We start from the raw sequence: 21291 nt of genomic DNA on the forward strand, positions 1-21291 counted from the left end.
GGTGGGGGATAAATAACGCGAGCCGTACGCAGAAAGGACGTTTATTTTTTTGTTGTTTTGTGGGGGGAAAAAAATGGAACAAGGAGGATTTTTGGAGTTTTAACCATTTCTTCAATTTTCTTGTAACTTTATTTTACGTAAATGTCACTTTTTTTTAGTTGGCCTAGAGGAATGGAACGTGCGATCGTTTGATCATTATTATAATAAGCAACAATACTTCAGTATTGCAGTATATTGTATTTTTCACCTTCACATATTAAGCCCTGCCACATGCATGACTTCAAGAGTTAAATACATGGCAGCCTGTGAGCCTTCACTAGGTCCAGGACACCATGGCAACCATCAGGACCCTGCAATCTCATCCCAACAGGGCGATGGCGAGTCAGCAGGGTCCCCCCTTCCGGCTGACAGCCTTCATAGTGCAGTGAGGATTGAGCGCTTATGTAGGCTATCAAACAGCCACAATTGGGGCCAACAACAAAATACAGAACAGTTACCTGCAGAGATCACAGGTGACATCAGCGCTGCTTGGACTGTTTTTCTTTTCTTCTTTATGTTTTTCATTCAGGCCAGACCGCCATGATAAGTTCTTCTCTCTGAAGTTTGCTGTCCAGCCATCTTCAGCTTCTCACCTTTCTATCATCCTCTTCCCCTTCTCTGCACAGACTCCCCACGCTGATGCTGCCCAGTGCCCCAAATTCTGAACTGTAGTTCTAACACTGATACACAGTGCCCCCTACAGTAATTAGTGCCACAGTGCCCTCAAAAATAATTATACCCAGCGACAAGTGGCTCTGACAGTAAGGGTACCACAGACGATAGTGGGTGATTGTTCTCAGCTAGAGAAACCAAGTCATCTTGTAGATATGAGACCTTTAAATGGCCAACAAAAATACATGATGTTACAGCGAGCTTTTGGGCCTCACAGAGTTCTTCCTCAGGCTTAATAAAACAGATCTGAAGATGCATTTATATAAATACGTCTTTAGATCTGTCCATAAGCCTAAGGAAGAGCCCTGTGTAGGTTGGAAAGCTTGCTGTAACATCATGTGTTTTTGTTGGCCATTAAAAGGTATCATATCTACAAGATGACTTGGTGTCTCTGGCTGGGAACAATCACTCTTTGCTCTACTGGTGACACCGGACCAAACCGGTTTTCATTTTACAGACAGGGTCGCCCACAAAGAGCTGTGCCAAGCTGGCAGGAATATAAGTGCCCGCTCTCAGGACAATAGAAAATAAAAAGGTTGCAAAATTGGACCTTCCCTTTAAAGCACCAAACTGAAGGACCGCGGCTGAATGCGACCCACCATGTAATTTTATGTGGCTTGCGACAAGGTCCAGACACAGAAGGACCGACTCCCCACTTTTCCAGAGGCGCACTAGCATAGGGAACGGGTGCCATCTTGGATGTGCCCCTCCACAGCAGCTCACAGGTGGTGGCACAGCTCTGACAGCTCTACCCGCCGCCCTCCAAGGTAGGAAGAATTGTAAGGAGAGAATGGTCATCATAATGCATAGGAAAATTAAGGACGGCGCTCCAAATAATAAAGTGAAGTGAACACACAAATATGGTGTCAATGGTGTTTTAGAGGAGAAGTATCTCACCTCTGCCACGTGGGCTAGACCATAGGTGACTGTAGCTGGACCACGGGGGATAGCCAATTCCAGATTTCCTTGTATCCACAGAAATGGAGAGCAAACAGCCCAAGAACCAGAGAGCATTGCAGCCATCTGGGAATTGTAGGATGAAGAAAAGAGAACGGCTTATGCTCCGCGGAATCTGAAACCATACAGTGATAACGTATAAGAGGCATCGGAAGATCATGCACTTACTGATTTGGTGGGGGGTTCGCCATGAGGCCCCCAGCGTGCCAGAGCTTGAATAGTATTCTCTGGGTCCAGAGAGCGTCAGTCATGGATTAGGTGCGATACAGTAATGGTGGGTGCAAATCAGCAGCACGTTTCGGCCCCCAGGAGGCCTTCATCAAGCCTCATGGAGAGATCTCCCCCCAGATCAGTAAGGGCATTCGCTTCCGATGCCCCTTCTACATTCTAGGTGTATGGTCTCACATTCCATGAGCATAAGCCCGTAGTGCACAGAGCACCATTGCCATGTTAGGTGAACTTACTCTTAGGACTCATTCACACGGGCCGATGCAGTTTCAGTTTGTGAAATATGCAGCGTTTTCACGGACCGAAACTGTTAGGCCTCATATCCACGGGGAAAATAAGAATTAAAATCCGCAGCGTTTTTCCCGCACGCGGATCCGCGCCCCATAGGGATGCATCGACCACCCACGGGTAGATAAATACCGGGGATGGTAATTAAAAAATTTCTGGAGCATGAAAAAAAAATGGACATGCTCCATTTTAGTGCGGATCACGTGTGTGGAGCTCAGAGCACATAGCGCAATTGATCTCCCGCATGAAAAATAAAAGACAATTACAGTGCATCCGCGGCCCAAATCCGCGTTACAAATCCACAGCGGATCCGATTTTCCCCGTGGCCTCATGTCCACCAGCAAAATTGAATTGCAGATTCCACGGGTGAAATTTTGCCCATAGGAAATCATTGGCATCTGCAGTCAGTTAAACTGAATTTTGCACCCGCGGATGGCATTTTAATCGATTTGCGTTTTTCACGCGCAGAAAAAAAACGCAGCATGCTCCATTTTAGTGCAGATTCCGCGCGGATCGGCCACATTGCTATCTATAGGTGCGGATATCCGAATAAAAAAAATACCATTTAAAGCAAATCCGCAGGGATTGTATTTTTCTAAACATGAGGCCAAGATCCAAATCAGTGAATACACACTTTTTTTGCACACTTATTCACTGCGTTTTTCATGTGCGCCAAAAAAAATGCAAGCAGGTCCCATCATCATGCATAAATACGCAGTGAATACATATACATCGCGCACATTCACTGCGTATTTACGCAATACAATAGACTTTAGTGGGCAATTTAGGTCTGTAATACGAGCCTAATAGGACATGCTGCGGGTGCTTGAAGGACACGTCCGAGTACCCCAACGCACGTCAATGGTGATTAACCGGCCATATTAGGAGTGTTAAACTGTAATACGGAGCACGAATACGCCCGTGTGAAGGAGCCCTTAGAAACAGCCCTTTGAAAGCAAGCATAATGCTGATGTGGCCCCCGCTGATAAAGAGTCTGACCCCCCCCCCCCCCCCCACTCCACTCTAAAAAGGAGGTCCAAGTTCAATAGTGGACCAAAAAACAACCCAGACAAAAAAAAAAAAAAACGAAAAAAAAAAACACACAACTTTCCCGTCGGTCTGTGACATTGCAGATTTCTGTTAAAATACAGTGCAAAATAGCGCAGCATGCAAGAATATTTCATCTTGGAGAATACCAGAGGGCATTTTGGACAATGGAGTCCCTCTGGTGCCGTTCAGGCCTGGCATGTGCTCTGAATCATGACTACCTGTAACAGCTGCCAACTTTGCCCACTTTCGGACAATGCATGTTTGTTCTAATGGTCCTGCGGGTGTTCCGCCGCCGAGACAATTTGTGGGGGAATCTGGCAACAAGTGATCAATTACTCTGCAGCGCCCCCAAAGAAGAAAAGTAGTATTACATAGTTGCTGTTGAGATTAATGGGCCACGTGTGTCATGCTGAAGAGCCGCTCTGCACACTGGCTAGTGAATACGGTTCCCGACTCGTCATTGATGACCACACGGCTGTTTTTTGCCTCCGTTTTCCGTACAGAATATGGAAGTGTGCCCGGCCTGACCTTAACGCCAAGCTTCATGCACCCCTATAACGCTTGCAGATTGGGTCAAAGCGGGACACACTTCCATATTCTGTACATGAGACCCCTACGGATCAGCAAATTATCCCCTTATCCTGCGGACAGGGAATAACTTCCAATCTCCGTACAACTCCTTTAATATTAAAGGGATTCTCCACTTTGTAGTCAGCGTATTGTCAATAGACCAACAAGTGGGGATTGTCCAAAGTGCCCCTCCTGCTGGGACCTCCGGTGATCAGCTGTGGGGAAACCTGGCAGTAAGTATTCAATTTCCCTGCAGTGCCTCCACAGGGGAAACAAAGTATTACACACAGTGTCTATTCACATCAGTGTGTTGTCCGTGTAATACAGGACAGGTCGGGTCCTCCAGAGGCGCAGATCTGGAACAGAGGCCCTCTTCTACTAACTCACAACTACAGTATGCAATTGGTTTAAACTAGACGATCCCTTTAAATAAAGTTTAGGACCCCTTTAAATACCTTTAGGTAGACCTGTAATTAACACAATCATTTCTGTTCATTTTTGAATTTTTTTTATTTCAACATCACGCCACGGATTCACAGGACAGCGCACGGTTACATCGTATTATACGGTAATACTGCAGATGTCCAGTATATAATCTCATACCACAGAAGCAATGGAAGTCGGACATGAATCATCACATATACCACAGCTCAGAAACAACACCCCACAGGTCCATCAGCAGGGGACAGTAGTGCAGAGTCCGGGCCAGGAACGTATCCCTAGGATGTCGGTTAAGGCAGAACGGGGAGGAAAGACGTCAACTGCGGAACACAGGGCGACTTTTTTTTTTTGTGCAGAACCAAACATCCAAACGAACCGGCACAACGACCGAGCTGCGGTCCTCGAAAGAAGGATCGGCGTAAAGTGTCTAGTGTGGGGGGTGTCAAGGAGGCAGACCTCTTTCAATTACAGGATCTACTAGATCTCCCCCCAAAAAGTCTTTCTTCCTCCAAAAATAGCGCCCCACTTGTCTGTGGCCTGTATCTGGTATTACACCTCAGCCCTATACAAGTGAATGGAACTGAGGTGCGATACCAGCCACAACGGGTACCGATTTCCTGAAGAGGGGTCCCACTTATGAGCGACCTCCCTTCTACAGAGACCAGTACAAACTGCGGAAATTTACTTCTGTCTCAGTCATGTGACCTTTTGGGGTCACATGACAGACAGAAGTAGTGAGAGCACTTGGAAGTTTCCGTAAAGTACCAAAGCGTCGCCACGAGTATAATATAAGCCAGACCCCCCTCCCCCCCAATCTGCCAATCCTTCTACAGACCGAGCGCCACAAACAAACGCCATTCACACCATGACACGACGGTATATTAAATAGTCCATCAGTACTTGTACAATAGTCATAGAATATTCTGGATAGAAGCCCGGCTCTCTAGAAGCATCAATGCAATTAGATTTTCTATAAAATATACAAGATAGAAGCACGATATAAAATACGCCACCCCTCCCCCGCACGCCACCATCTGGAATATTTATTTCTTTTATTTTTTACAATTATATGATCTTAAAAATCTAGCGACTTTGATCACTTAAATTTCTCGTCCCGCTCGCGTGTGAATACTAAAAAACTCTAATGCGGTGGAAGTGGAATGTCAGCGGGCCCGAGGCATCACAACAGAGCAGCAGGCCTCGTCGCCCGTAGCAACCAATCACAGTGCAGCTTCTAGGTCCCCACAGCAGTGTAAGCTGCGCTCTGATTGGTCCCTCTGGCCAGCATTTCTGTCAGTTTTGATAGACACGGCCCATTGTAATGGTTTCTACATGTTTATTGGACGATACGCAATATAATAATTCGGAGAACGGATTGTGTGAAATGTCAATAATCTACAAAGCGCCCCCCCCCCCCCATAAGAAATAAATAAAAATCGCCCTCTTCCGTCTGGTTTTTAAAAACGCTATTTAGAAGTTTCTTAGTAATTTACTTGTGAAAAGCTGGACGACAACCAATATGGCTGCCTGTGCCTGCGCCAAATGTAGGGCTCATTCACACGGGAGGATTCAGTCTGTGTGTGAAATAGGAAGTGTTTTTACGGACTGTAACTGTGTATTGCGTATTTTAATGGGCCACTTCGGTCTGTAATAGAACATGCAGCGTTTTGTTTCACGCGTGTCTGAATACCCCAATGCTAATCAAAGGGGTTCCAGGTCTCCGTATTACACGCGTAATATAGAGCGCAAATACACCCGTGAGAAGGAGCCCCTATCTAGTATTTGCCTTTACGGCTTTCACTGGCTTTGTTCTGCCCTAGAAGCGTCCGGATTGGTTGTTCAGACGTTTGGAAAAGCGGAGTAATGCCCCCTGGCGCGTACGGTTACTTATATTTAACACGCCAACATAACATCCACACCCAACTGTCCCAGACTGCTGAACCGCAATAGGGTTTGGGAAAGCAGAGCGGCAATTCCTCAGTAAGCGCAAATACTGGGCGGTTTGGTAAAAGACCGCGACGCCTCCTGTGAGTTGGATGGCGGTGGCGGTATTCGTGTCGTCCAGCTTTCCTATATAACTAGGAAATGGCCAAAATTAAGTTTACAAGAGGTTACCCCACCAAGTAATTATTGATGAGCGCTAACTGATTGATCGCTAGGGGTCCGACCGCCAAGATGTACACTCATGAGAATGACACGCAGAGTCCGCAAGGGGAATGTAGAGGCGGTGCGGGTGTGACCGCTGCGCCATTCACTATTACAGAGCGCATCGCTCGTCCGTCTCCGTCAGCCAAGTAGAAGCGAATCACGCCGTTCCATTCACCCAATGGACTCAGAATGGGTGCGCCATTCTTGTGATTTCTGGAGGTCCCAGCTGTTGAACCCTCGCAGGTAGTCATCACCCATCCATAATGATTTTGGTGGGATGACCCTCTAATGATCCCACAGAAGAGAACGACTCCCATTTACATTAGGTAAAAATACCGCAATTGGAAGTTATCCCCTACCCAGAAGATACGGAATAACCCGCTGATCGTTGGGGGTCTCACCGCTAAGACCCATGCCGATCCCAAGAACAGGGGTCCTGTGTCCCGCTCTGTCACTGTGGGGGTCGTTTCTCTTCCCGCAGTGCTATCACCATTCATTTCAATGGGACTAACGGAAATAGCCAAGCCATTGAAAGTGACTGAAGGCCATTCAGTCTCCTCCTAACTGCAGGGATCGGAAAGGGGGGGCACCGGCGGGGGATATGGAACTCCTGTTCTCAAGATCGGAGGGAACTCAGCGGCGAGACCCCCACTGATGAGTTATCCCCTATACTGTGGATATCTTGCGGTCGCGGTACACCCCCGTATAAGAAATCTGTGCTGGAATGTCTATACGCACCGCGCTATTCCTAAAGCCCATAAATACTGTTGAATATTACTATTATTGAATATATTATTACACTCATACCTGTAAATTGGATGTAGCTTTCTACACTACATCTATAGACACAGACTTTGGACCAGACAACCGTACAGCGTACTACTAGGGTTAGGATACATATATACACACACCGCTGGACGTATATTACATAGGATAATGGAGCGGGTTAGAAAAGCGTACCGTAGACTCGCCATTTTGTGGCCACACTGATACTTTTAGCCTCTGAAACGGCGGCTTTCGTATGGCGCAGTTTGCGTACACTTAGTAGAAGCTTGAAATTGGAATTCCAGATGTTTACAATATGCGGATGGGTCCGGCGCCGTACTGATACGCAGTAATAGAATATGTTCTGAAATGTAATGAGACAATTAAGGTGCATCGTGCGAACCCCGAGAGCGCTGGCGGTACGTCTCCGGGACACGCTGAGTCACCGATTATGCAATTCGTGTCCAGACAAGTAAAATCGCGGAAATATGGAATGGTCAATGGTATTAGTCATTGTTTCTCCACTTCGGGCGCTTCCATACGGCACGGAATAGTCTACCGTCAAATCCGGATCAGAATTCCGCCAGTTTCGATTCCGCACACAAGGCGTGCAGATTTTTACACACGTCAGAATATTCTGCAGGACGCTACGAAATATTCCGTCTCGTGGGAAAAAGCGCCCGGGAGAACTTTTTGGAGACTCCTCCTTGGTAGCAGCAGTTCTATATAATGTACCCCATTTGTACTGTGGACAAATAGTGATGCAGTTGCTATAGCAACCAGTTTTAAAGCTATTTGGTTGCTAAGGGCAACAACTTTGTTTACTCTGCAGACTGAGAAAATGGGGTAAAAATAATACCAAGGAAAATTGAGGCGTTACTCATAGCAACCAATCAGATTCCAGCTTTTTTTCTTTCTGAAGCTCTTTGGAAAACGAAAGCCGCAACCCGATTGGTTGTTCTGTGCAACTTTTGTGCAGCCAAAATCAATCACGTTGCTAACCACACATATAACATCATGGCCGCAGCATCCAGACCGTCGTGATTCTGATGAGCCGCACTAAGATCGCCCCGGATCTCATGTACAACAATTAATCTGGATAATACATGAACGTTGGAGAAGGATTGTGACGGATGGAAGTAGATGTGCTCACAGAAGGTGGCCATGTTGCTTACAGTGACCAATCAGATCCCAGCGCTCATTTACCCGATGCAGGTTAGAGAAACAAAAGCAGCCATCTGATTGGTTGCTGTAAGCCTGTCTGCTCTAACATCCATCATGGGGGCATGGCACTGGTACCGAATACATGTAGGAAGTAATCCCTTTTTTCACGGCGGTTTTTGCAAAATCGCCGCACTACTGTGGTGATCTGCAATGATTTGACTAGGATATGCAAAAGCATCCTAACACACGCCAGTAAAAGGGTATTCCCAACTCAGCTTTTTATGGCCAAGATTAGAAAACCCGGAAGCAGTTTCATCGACCTGTCTGAAAGAGGTGAACGCCATTTCTGTAGCTCTTATTGAAGTGAATGAGGGCTACGGAAACAGCGCTGCGCTAAGCTCTCGGCTATTCCATAGGCTCCGGCCCAGCAGCCATGGCAGTGGCTTCCCTTATAAGCATCGATAAACTGCAGCAAATAACTTGGTAGGCTCCCGGGACGCACTATTGGGGACCCATCCTCTGGCCTTCAATAACTGATCAGCAGGGTCTGCCGCTCAGAAACTCCGCTGTCACTGACCGCAGTGCGGGGAATCAGCTGATCGGTCGGGGTCCCGAGCGGTGGATACCACCCAATCAACTACTGATGGCCCATCCTGAGGATACATCATTGATAGGCAACGTCCTGGTCAACCCCTTTAAAGTTACAGTGCAACTTACTACTACGTCCGTGCTGCTATGGAGCCCAAGCCTAATCCTGTAGGATATGCCACATACAGGCCGCAGGATGTTTTTGGTCATGTATGAAGGTTTGGTTTTACAGAGTCATACAGATTAGAATGTCTCGGCTACAACTCTCTATACGATTGACTAGAGGTAGATATCATTTGCTTTAATCCCAGTCCGCATCCACGTTTTATCAATGGCGATGTCCAACACAATGCCCAAATGCTCCAATTACCGGGTCCCAAATGTTAATTCAGTAGCAATACCCAACTACTAATGGCTGCTCGTTATGGCCACATGCACAAGGACGTATTTGCAGGCTGTGTGCCGGCCATGCGATTCCACGAACACGAGGCTCTCTTAAAGCCTACGGGGCTATTCACATGGAAGTTTTTAGTTTTTTTATATGAACCTATGGTCCGCATGAAAAAACTCATGGCGTGTCCTATTGCTGTCCGTTTCACAGACGAGAAATAAGACCTGGAGCCTCCCAGAATGTTTAGCTCTTACGTGAACAACCCAATAGGGCATGTGTGTGCTGTCTGTGGAATACATGGGCAGCGAAGCAATGGTACCAAAACTATGCCCTTAGCTACAGACTGGTGAGTGATTGGGGTGGACCCTGTCAGGTACTGCATAGCCACCCATCATGGATGCCATACTTGGTTCCACGGTTCTACAGTAGTTCAGCAACCTGCAATGACTCTAGCCTCCGAAAACATCTGTCCATCTAGACCAATGGAAAATCTCGTACATGGGAATATGGTTTCCGTTTAAGTAACCTGACAGGAAACATTTGCCTTTCTATCCCGGCCGTTATATAAAGTGGTTTACCTCATACTGCAATAAACTTAAAGCATATAATAGTTTCTTTCTAAAAAAAAAAACAAAAAAAAGAACAAAACAAGAAGAAAACAAGGTAAATACGTCATCAAAGGGAAGCTGAGCAGGACAAGCCCCAATAACACAATCACATCCTTGAAGGGGTTGTCCAGTTATAGGACAACCCCTTTTCAACAGGACTGGCTGTCTTAAAAGAAACTGAGATATCCTTACCCCTCTGCGGCCGCTGGGATCCAGCGCTGCAGCCCCAGTGAAAGGGACTGCTGCGATAGATGATGTCATAGGTGACATCATCTGTCACAGCAATCAGTGGGACAGCAGCGGGTTGCAGTACTGGAGGGGTAATGGTCACTGTTTGTTATTTTAACAATCATGTGACCACTGCAGCCAACTCTTGGCATCGTGGCACTAAGGATGTGAGCGCTGATGCCAGGCGAATGGCTGGTCTCCTGATTTCCTATGTCATCAATCTGTCATTGCAAATCACGGGAACTGCAATAGGCTGCAGGGCTGGATCCCGGCGGCCACAGAGGGGTAAGTATATCTCAGTTTGTTATTTTAATACAGGCAGTCCTATTGAAAAGGGGGTCATCCAGTAACCAGACAACCCCCCTTAAAAGCTCAGCCGGTTGACTAAACAGCATCTTATGTATATGCATCTCTCTTCTTTGAGCTGCCAGCCATTCAGCAGAGGATCTTAAGAATTGAAAGAGTTCTCAACTGGTCACCTGATTGGCGTTTCAGGACTCTTTCGCCATGTGCCTCATACAAATGCCAAAAATCAAAAATGGTTCCTGCCCAAATAACTTGTTCCCTTTAAATGCCTTTACATAAATTTACAAAAAAATAAAAACAAAAAAAGTCACATTTGAAACGCCCAGATATACAGAGAAGATAAGGAGACATGTTACATAGTGGTCATGTAATTCTTCAATCAGGTAAACATATTGCACACCAGAGAAAAGTCAAAAAGTAACATCCTTGTTACCGGTCTGCAAAATCAAAACTTTGCAAGGAGTTTTCTGACAGTTTGGCAGCGAGTGGTTCAAGTTTTACCCTTGTTGAGAGCCGTGGAGGGGCTGGCGGCTTTCTTAAGGACTTTGTAAGCGACGATCCAGCGGGGAGACTGTTAAAGTTGCTGTCGAATTCACACGGCTGAGAAGGGCTTAGTAAAGAGACGCCATCGAGTTCCACTCCATTGCTGGGTGTTGACCTGCTTGCTTTAGTAATAAAGTTGGAGTCTTCAAAAGTTACCCAACCTTTGGGATTTGGGCCTGGCATGGTGGAAAAGTTATGAGGCAATGAGAGACTTTTTTCAGCTGGACCCACTGTAAACATGAGTCGGCTTCGCAACAACTCGGGTTGGCTAGCAGAATGAGATTGATCAAATGTACCAGTCTGCAAAAAGGTTGGAGCAGTGGGTATGGTGGTCTGGGTCTTGAACGGATTTGTCACCTCCTCTGATTTTTCCATGAATGGGTTTGCTGTGTGTGTGGTGTTGGCTCTATTGAGAAATGGGTTAGGCGATATCCTCAGACTGTCTCGAGATCCGCTACGGGCCGGGATCGGAGGAGGAGCAGCAAGCATGCAGTTTATATTATTCAGGATGTGAAGGTTATTTGCTGATGAAGGCGGAAACAGTAATGGCTCCTTTAGGGTAGATGATGATGAAAATGATGGTTGCGGTGGTGGCGGCAAGTGAATGGGCGCTGGCAGATTTAAAATGGGAGGTTGATCGAATGCCAAGTCCACAAATGGATCACTGTTAAACTGACTCTTAAAGCCACCGACTTCATTAGGTTGGTTCTGCAAGAAACAATAACAGAGTGTAATATTCACATCTGACAGAAAAAGGTTGCGATGGCATCTCATCTATATTCAAAACTAAAATGAACGAGATGGAAAATGGTCATACAAAAACAACAAAAACAACCTATGCCAAGATACAACCGGCTACAGGAACGAACAGCTCTACCGCCACACATGAAAGGCCTTGATCTTGGATGTTCTCCTACGAGCCTCATGCAATATTCATGCAATAATCAGGATGAAGATCTCCAGAAGGCTTTGGGTGGTCCGGCAGTCAAGAAGCAAAGACAGGACGTGACTCTCTCATAAACAATAAAAGGGTCACATGACTTTTACCGCTGCAGCTTGATTGCTTTCTTTCATCAAAACCTTCTTGTCCGTCTCAGAGACAAGGATATAAAACATATAGGAACGTTTGATGCACACTGAGGTTACAAGTGATGCATCTGTCAACTTCTTGAGTCAAGAGGTGTAAGGAGATTATACGGGACAGAAGGAACTAGATCTATGGATGTGTCCAATGCAAAGCTACTGCTAGAAAGTTCCTTAGGCAAGGGGGGGAGGGGAGGAGGGGGGGGAGGGGAGGAGGGGGGGAGGGGAGTTGCTGTATGCAAAATCCACAGCTTTTCCACTTGCAGCAACGTGCATGAGAATTTCTAAATCTCGCTCGCGCGCTACAATACAAGCCTCACTATATCGGTGCGGAAATTGACCTGCAGTGTGGAATTTAAATCCACAGGATGTCAATTTTAGCCGCGGATTCTGTGCAGAAAACTTGTGGAATTCTGCCACAGACTTCAAAGGACCGGAGGAAATCCAAACCAAATTTGGCAGCCGCTGTGGATTTGGGGAGCACATTTCCATTATTACATTTTTTTGCGCAGAAAATACACATATAATCCAATGACAAAACACACAACTACGGACTACAGAGTGGCCCACAATTATACATACAAAGTTTGTGGAGGTGTCTCGAGTTAACCCTTTGCAATCCAATTTTGGATTCTGGGTTTCCTAGGGGGCTTTCACTTTCTGTCATTATACAATGGCGCCATCTGTTGGCTAGAGCAAGTACTGCGGTATGGGACATGCTGGAGAGGCCCCTGACAATAGAGCAGGCAGTAATCTACAGAAAGAATACCCTGCTGGATGTCTTCGGACATCGGAGCTGTACAGCCTTCAATCAGAAGGTCTTTAGATGTCAGACAGTGGATTGGAAAGGGTTAAATGTTATGCTTACCCTTTGCATGAGCATAAACAATTTCTGCAAGGAAGCATTATGTGCATGACCTGGCGGAATTCAATGGGAGCTGCGCCTGCAATACCAACCTGGGCCGCTGTGCTACTTCCTGTGATGTCTGTAGTGACAGCGGCACCAGGAATCAGCTGATTGGCAGGGATCATGAGCACTGGACTCCTGCCAATCATTCGGTCAAGAGAAATAAAATCTCCAGGTCCCGGACAGCTCCTTTAAAGATTATATATAATTTTGAGCTGCTCTGTATAATACTTCATTTATAGTACCGGCCTCTTCATATGGATGAGAGACCTTAATTGCTTTCTGTATTGCTAGAACCCGGACTGTTCCTACAAGCCAGCTTGCTCATATTATACTTGCCACTTTTCCCCATACCTTCTTATTACACTCCTTTGCACCACTTGAAACAGTGCCAATGCTGCTGTAATCACAGGACTTTACTACCAGCACGTTCTCTTTACACACACAAAATGTGCCTGGAATTCTATTTGTGCATTATATTGAAATTATTTTAGTTATATCAATCTAAATGCTGCTGCAGCTGTCATCGGCAGGGAGAAAGTAAAGGGTTCTTCAAGTCGTCTTCTACTCTGTCCATGTAGCTATGAATGGTGTGCAGCTTGCAAGTGAACGCTAGATCAGAAACCTCAAGTCACATGCCGAGCTACATATTCTTGGAGCTTTTTAAGTAGATCAATGGCGTTCTACTTTAAATTGGGAAAACAACCTGATTACACCGAGGGGTAAAATATGGCAGTACGGCAATTACTCCGAAAACAATATATCAACGTATGCAAAGAGCACAACAACAACACCACTGTTAATGGATGACTGTAAGCCGGTTTATCATGTCTGCTCATTCATGGATATGAGATGAGAAAGCTGGAGATCACACTGTCTGTTAGGCAAGTATTGGATTCTGCAGCAGTAAAAGTTATGATTGGCAGGCATCATGTCATGATAAAGAATGCAGCACCGCTGTTACCCTCATACCCCAGCAATCTATTAACCACAAGCTACAGATACAAACGGTAAGCCAATCGGTTCGTAGACCGTAAAAGGTTATTGTACACAGACACTGATGCCAACTAAGATTAACTTCACCAAGTGGGTACACATACTAGTTGGCACATGGATCACAGTGAAATGATGGGTTCGGGTGGCAAATTCTAATTACGGGGGCTGCTTTATCAGAGACAGCGGCTTCATTATTGCAGCTACCATGGAGCCAAGTGAAGCTTTCTCTGGGCACAAATTTACCGTACAGCCACAGATGAAATGCGTGGCCTGTGCAACAAAGTTTTGGCGCAAAATCTGGCCTAAACTAAGCCAACTAATAGGTGGTATAAAATGTAGACTAGACCGTCTAAAGAGGCGCCAGATTTATCATCCAGCAATCACCGCGATAAACTGGCGCATTTTAAGACTGTCTAGTCTACGTTCGTACTGTCCAATCGTTAGGCAATATTAGTAAATCTATCTTATAACATGCAGTACAAAAGGATATTCTGTAGCCAACCACGTACTGCAAGTGCATCCCATAAGCCATGTATACTTCCATGAATGCAAACACAGCAAATACTTGGATGGTGAGAGATTAGCTCAGTTGCTTTGTGTGTATAATCATCACATATACACATTTTATATAATTATATATAGATATCTATAATGCAAGAGAATATTGACCGAGGCATCGGATCAGTCCATACTGCCAAATGATCCGCAGGCGGAAGAATTCAGAGAGTAGAGAGAATGTGGTAGAATGTAATGATAGTGTAGGGACCCTTGAAGTGGGCTGTAGGCTTGCCTATTTTGGTAAATATATTATCCAATACCTCGTATCATTATTTTTGCAGTGAGCGGTCTGGCTTTAGATGCTGGGCAGCACCAGTGTGGTTGACTTTTGAGGTGCAGGGCAGCCCGCTGGTATTTATTGTATGGGGCATCATTAATAGACATGGTGCATTACATCTATGAGTGGGATTTGGGACCCTTTGTTGGACTTTTTTATATGCAAATATATAACTAAGCAGCCACTGAGTGGTTGTTCATCCGTTATTGCACCCAGGCTAGCTCCTCCATATGGAAATTTGCCTTTCAGCATGCTGAGGGATGTGGTGTCCCTACCTGCCCTTGTATTTTGTAGCAGTATGCCAGTACATATGGCCACTTTCTGTGATTTGCGTGATAATGCCAACGTTTCGGTGATCCTATCAGCATCCACTAAACCCGCCGTTATACTGCTGGGCTTTAGCTTTCTAAAGAGGATCCACTCTGCATGCAATGCTGACCGATGCGGTTCGTCAATAAGTTCTTTTGGCAGCTGATGGCTGATTTGCACGGGGGCTTCTTCAGAAAGCTAAACCCCAGTTATATCACTGAGTGCTGCTGGTTCGGGTTCCTTATAGACAGAGCATCTTGCTTTGATAGACGAGCACCGGTCAATAAGATCGTCGCTCGTCTACCGGGGCTTCACACGCACCTATTCAGACTCTATTAGTGATGTTCTCATGGCGGATCCTCTGCTGTGGATTCTGCATATCTGAAGCGCCCCATACCGATGTGAACCCACACCGTAGGCTATACAGCACAGATTTTTTTTCTTTCTGCATGCAGATTTTAAATTCCCTTCTTGATGCAGAACCATCTTTGGGATTTCCACACATGGTTTTGCTCATCGAAAAAGGGTAAACTGGAGTTCAGATTTGCAGACCCTGCATATATAGCTGCGGCAGAAATCAGTGGTCAGCCACGGTTATTGAGGAGAAATCCACATGTAAAAAAAATCCAACATGGAATTTGCTGACCTGAACGTCCCCTTATGGGACACAGGAACGTTCATACGATTATTCACCCTCCTAGAGCAGACACTGGCCGTGTATACGGGGATATGTGCGGTCCAACAGAACGCATTTTTAGGTTCGCATAAAAGATACGATTAGCTGATTGTTGGACTGTTTATTAGGACAATCAGGCAAACAAACATTCAGGCCACCATTACCACCAATAATTGGGCTGTGAAAAGTCCTTTTAGTGGCCCCAACATTGCTGATGGGTTCCCTATGTAAAGCGTGAGACAAGCGAGAGACCTTAGCAGGGAATGCTTTTTTGAAGACCAGCAGGGACTGTTTGGTCGACAATCGCACGTATGTGTTTTTTTTAACTAATAAGAGTTACGTGGAAGGGCAAAATATATAAAAAACCAAAACACCCCAACAACAGGCGGGAGCCAATCGGCGCTCGGCAGGAGGTGCACACTGAATAAGCCTACAACTCCCTGCAAAGTTGTTGGCTAGGTGCTAAAAGTAAATAACCTGAGTCTGTCAGAGGACAATGTAATCAACCAGTGACTACTCTTAGATGTGCTGAAGCTAAACGACTAGTGAACGAACTCTCACTGGCCACCCTGTTGGTGGCCATATCTACATGGAACAACTCCATACACTTGGCCATGACCCATCCCCGTGTAAAAGCAGAAGAACGATCATCGCTGCGATGGCTGTTGGGAGCTGCAGCGTCCGACAATTGTCCAGTAAGAGGGCCTTAAGAGGGTCAGACACCTATAGATAACAGGTCCGCTATTAGAGCGTGCCCGGTAAAGACAGTAATCACCACCGATTCTGGTGTAAACTAAGACAGACCACGCTGCCAAGGAAATCTTTCAGATCATTTAGAGATCAGCTACAATTGTCCCTTCTTTATCATGACAGCAGACTGCAGAGGTAATGATGGTTATCCGGATTATTACATGTGATGGTGATCGGTGACATGAGGGACGGATGAGACTAAGGGGGTCATTAACTGATGGAATAGAGGAAATAGGGTTAAATTACTGTGGTACCTGTTACCCTGATGGTTGCTCCTGCTAGTGACAAAAAAAGACAGATATTAAAGAAAAAGATATGCGAAGAGAAACAGCAAAATAAGTACGACATGCAGCTGGGAAATTCTACTAACTCTTGGGCTATATCCACCTCTGCAAGTGCTTTTTATGCTTCGAAGTATTTAAAATGAAAAAAAATAAGTAACTTTGTCAATATTCCGTATATCGTTTTGTGTCTACAGCTCCATTTCAGACCTATGTGTCTCCATGGTTACAGACTACAAACTTTGTGTAGTCTGATCCTGCAATCCCATGGCCTTCTGTTTGCCCTCTGCTGAATGTATTCTAGGAAGTAGTAAAGGGCAGATGAGTTACTGCAGCATCAGACTACACAGGGTAGTCTGTAACCATGGAGACACATCAATCTGCAAGAAGCTCTAGACATAAAACAATAGACTATATTTAATGGAGATTTGCAAAGTTGCTTCATTTTATTATTTTAGATACAATAGAGCATTGAAGGGCGTTTTCAAGACTTAAAACAAAACTAAAGGGCTGGGAATGTGATAAAATAGTAAAATAAGCCAAACTCTCCTCTTAAATGGCCCCTAGGCCCAGCAGCCGCCCCGCTCCCTGCTGCTCTAATCCTGGAAGAAGCTGCCGCAGTCACATGCCGTTCACTGTGCATGTGACTGCTCAGCCAATGACAGGCTTCAGTGGTTCATGGCAGTATCAGCACTACAGCCTATGATTGGTTGAGCAGTCACGTGCACAAAGAACAGTATGTGACTACTGTAGAATCTTCTGGAGTCAGAGTAGTGGAAATCAGGATTCCTGCACTGGATGAGGGACCATTTAAAGGGGTTTTCCCAGGACTTAAAAAAAAAAAAAAAAAATTACAGGCTTAAAACTGTGGAATATAAAGAAATAAAATGGATACTCACTGCAGCGGCTCCCCATCCAACGGTGAAGCCCCGATGCCTTCCGCTTTGAACCCAGAAGTAGTGGCAGGTGGTTACGTGCCACAGATTGTGCAGGAGGCTGCTCAGCCAATCACAGGCCTCAGCGACCATGGAGAATCACCACTTAAGCCTGTGATTGGCTGAGCCGTCATGTGGACAATGAATGACACGTGACTGCCATTTAAAGCGCTTTTGTGTTTCATACAATTTAAATGAGCCTCCACTGACTGGACAGGAGAATTATAGCCCTTCTCCCTGTTCCGCTGTCGATCCCCTTGTTTCTGGGACCCCTCTGTGGTATTCCGACATGGCTGCTGCGATCCGGTTACTACGTTATGCACATTGTACATCCGTAGTCAGAGACTGCATGCACTGGCCAATCAGCAGCTTGTAGTGTCTTAGACTACTAAAACGCCACCGGTGTGGACCAGGTAGTCTAAGAATTGCCAACCCCATTAACAGGTGGATCATTGGCAGTACCTGAGGGTTGCTTTACAAGATCCAGTCGATTGCCTTAAAGGGGTAGTTTGGGAAATCAACAAATGTCTGCCGTCTGCAGAAAAAAAAAACATCAAAGAGCCAGGCCGCTTTCACACGACCAAGAAAATATTTTTGGGAAAGAGCGGTTTTGCACGTTTTAACGCATCACCTTTTGTTTTCAATGGGACAGGAAAACGCATCGTGCAGCAGGTGATGTGCGCTCTACTGCGATGCCAGGTTTTCCATTGAAAACAATGGCAGACACTTGCCAATCCTCTAACGCAGCTGAAAGCCGCGCCAGAGAATCGCAACCCCACAGAAATGATTGACAGAAAAAAGCCTCGCATTTGCCGGTAAATCGCACATTCATGAGCGCGATATTGGGCTGAGTGTCACGGCTGGATATTGTGCTCGGTCGCATGTAGGAAGCCTAACTAGGACGGGTTGATGAGACCCAACTGGAAGGAAGGAGGAGGTGGAGCCTAATGCCACACTGTTCATTCCAGGTAGCTTTACAGCCTCTGGCCCATGGCTCCTCCCTCTTCTCAGGTCTAATTAACCCATTCATCATAGGGTAAAGATGGCGGTCATTTTGTTGATTTTCTAGACTATCCTTTAAAGTAGAGAAACTATATAGCACAAGTATCCAACACGCATAGGGCGCGGCAATCACCAGCATTTTGATTAAGTGCTACACATTTAATTTACAGGAAACGGCAGTCTCAGCGTAAAGTATGAATATGGTCGGCGCCTCCATAGGATCGGTCTATCAAAATAATATCAACATAGACTGGCAACAATATGACAGCATTAAAAGGCTTGTCTGGTTACTTCAATAGAGCTGAATGGGGTAAAATATTACACTGAAATGTACTTAGCTCTCCGCGGACGCTGGATCCAACGCTGCAGCCTTGCTGTGGTCCCGGTGATTGTTGTAATAGATAATGTTACAGGAAATCAGGTGATCGCTGCAGCATCACATTCCCAAACTCCTGGCATCATGAAGGTCAAGATGGGATTGCCGATGCCAGGAGAACGAGCGGTGACACTGCAGTCAGTCATTGGCTGAAACGGTCACCTGATTTTCTGTGATCTCTGTTACAACAATCACTGGGACCACATCAGGATCCCGGTGGCTGCGGAGGGATAAGTATAATACAATTTATTATTTTACACCATAACGACCTATTGAAAAGATGTTGTCTGGTAACCCGACAACCCCAATGGTAACCTCAGCATATCATGGCTACCTACCTCTTGCTCTGAAGGCAAATTCCCGGAGGAGCGGCTACGAGGCGGCGGTTGTGGAGGCGGGTCTAGGCTTTGCACTGGGGGGGTTTGAGAAGTAGGCTGCAGCGCTGTGGGTAACAGAGGTTCTGGCAGATTTTGGCAGGGTGGCTGGGAAGTTGGGCTGGGCTGGAGAGGGGCTGCAAGTTGGGGTTTCAAGGGCTCAGGAAGAAAAGGGGTCGCTAGAAGAGAAGAAGAAACAGACATTTTAATTAACAAGACAATTTTTCAACCTGAACAAAAGTTAATAAACTTTCATTTCAGCTAACGTGAAGAACGGGAAAAAAAAACTGTTCGGATGCATTTACAGCCCCTTTGATTTTCAGACAAAAATATCTGCATTCATTTTTGTAATGAGGTTTTACTACAAATTTGGCTTCTGCATCTTCTATGCATCACAATATACGCAAACTGCAGAACGTCTCCTGAATGAGCCAAGATTTATAACCACATCACAGTAAGACATTGAATCGGTCATACATCAGCTTAGAAGACTGTTCAGGAGAGGAACGAGAGGGGCTGGAGGCTGAGCCGTTAGACAAGTTCTGCAGCTTCTGTATACTGCGATGCACAGAAACTGCAGAAGCCAAAACTGCTACATTTTTAGTAAAACCTTATTACAAAAATGCTTTTCAGACAAAAATAAATGCATTTAAAGGGGTTAACTCATAAGAGGTTTTACCTGTCATGCAGAAACCCCAGCTGTGACTCAGTTTTGTAATGAATGGCAGCAGGTGGCTGCACATGCACACTATAGCTCCATTCACATTCCATGGGGATGCCACAAACCCCTTCACCCAAAAGGATGAACAGTTCTGTGTTCCACGTGAGAGGTTTGTATGCAGTGGCTTTTGGAGCCAATACCGCTCCATACAAGATCTTTGACAACTGACACCAGCTCACAAGAGCCGCAATCAGCGCCCATGCTAATCCCGGCAGTTAAACCCTTTAAATTCTGACGACATTTAAATGCCCCAATTGGCTTTTGGGGGTTCCGAGCAGCACCCTTGTGATAAGATCATGAGGTGCTATTCGGTTACCATAGCAGAACAGGGCCTTTTGAAGGCCCCCTGGGATTCCCTGAATGAAAGCCTATCGGAAGTGTGGCACATAATGATAGAACATAGTATAATGCAATACTATGGTATTGCATTACACCGTATGAGCGATGAAACGATCACAAGTTCAAAACCCCTATGGGGACTAAATAAAAATAAAAGTGCAAAAGAAAAGGTTTTATTTTTTATTATTGTAAAAAAAAAAGAAAAAAAAAAAGGATATTAAATATTTAGAAAAAAAGGTAACACCTCTTATGGTGACGCTCATAAGTAAAAAATATGCTGCAAAAGGTATCCATAGCCTTTAAAACACATTTTCCAGGACTACAATATGACCTATGCTCAGTACAGGTTACTAATATCTGATTGGTGGGGGTCCGCCACTCAGGATGCTCATCAGTTGTTTGAAGAGGCCACGGAACCCATAAGGCCTCTTCTCAGGGCAGCGAAGCCGCATTCATTTGTCACAAGGCTCAAGAACAGCTTAGTTCTATTCCATCCTAGTGTAGGCACCGTCACCATGTGCGGCACTGTGCCTGGCATGTAGTGAAGAGGTCTAACCGATGCAGCCTTTGCAACAGCTGATCAATGAGGGGGGTCTTGAGGCAGACCCCCATTAATCTGATATTGCCGATCTACCTTGAGGATAAGTCATCAATATTTTAGTCCTGAAAAATCCCTTTAAGGAAGCTCCGATCCTGCGGCGAGGTCACATGGTCTGTATAG

At 45.6% G+C, this 21291-nt stretch overlaps 1 protein-coding gene across 4 annotated transcripts in view; it reads right to left on the minus strand.

Annotated features, from left to right (window-relative positions):
• Positions 1–4306: 4306 nt before the first annotated feature.
• The window catches only part of SYNJ1 (synaptojanin 1), a 91458-nt gene continuing 74473 nt past the window's right edge, over positions 4307–21291 (minus strand). For 3 of the 4 annotated variants that reach the window (XM_066599078.1, XM_066599077.1, XM_066599080.1), the window contains 2 exons: positions 19475–19689; positions 4307–11694 (listed from right to left, as the gene is read on the minus strand). In XM_066599078.1, coding sequence (XP_066455175.1) covers positions 10873–11694; positions 19475–19689 — 1037 coding nt within the window. In that variant the 3' untranslated portion in view covers positions 4307–10872. Of the gene's footprint in view, positions 11695–16796; positions 16821–19474; positions 19690–21291 lie in introns of all 4 variants that reach the window. The other variant, XM_066599079.1, reaches the window with a different exon arrangement.

The sequence above is a fragment of the Eleutherodactylus coqui genome, chromosome 4 (genome assembly GCF_035609145.1).
Source record: "Eleutherodactylus coqui strain aEleCoq1 chromosome 4, aEleCoq1.hap1, whole genome shotgun sequence".
Taxonomy (NCBI): domain Eukaryota; kingdom Metazoa; phylum Chordata; class Amphibia; order Anura; family Eleutherodactylidae; genus Eleutherodactylus; species Eleutherodactylus coqui.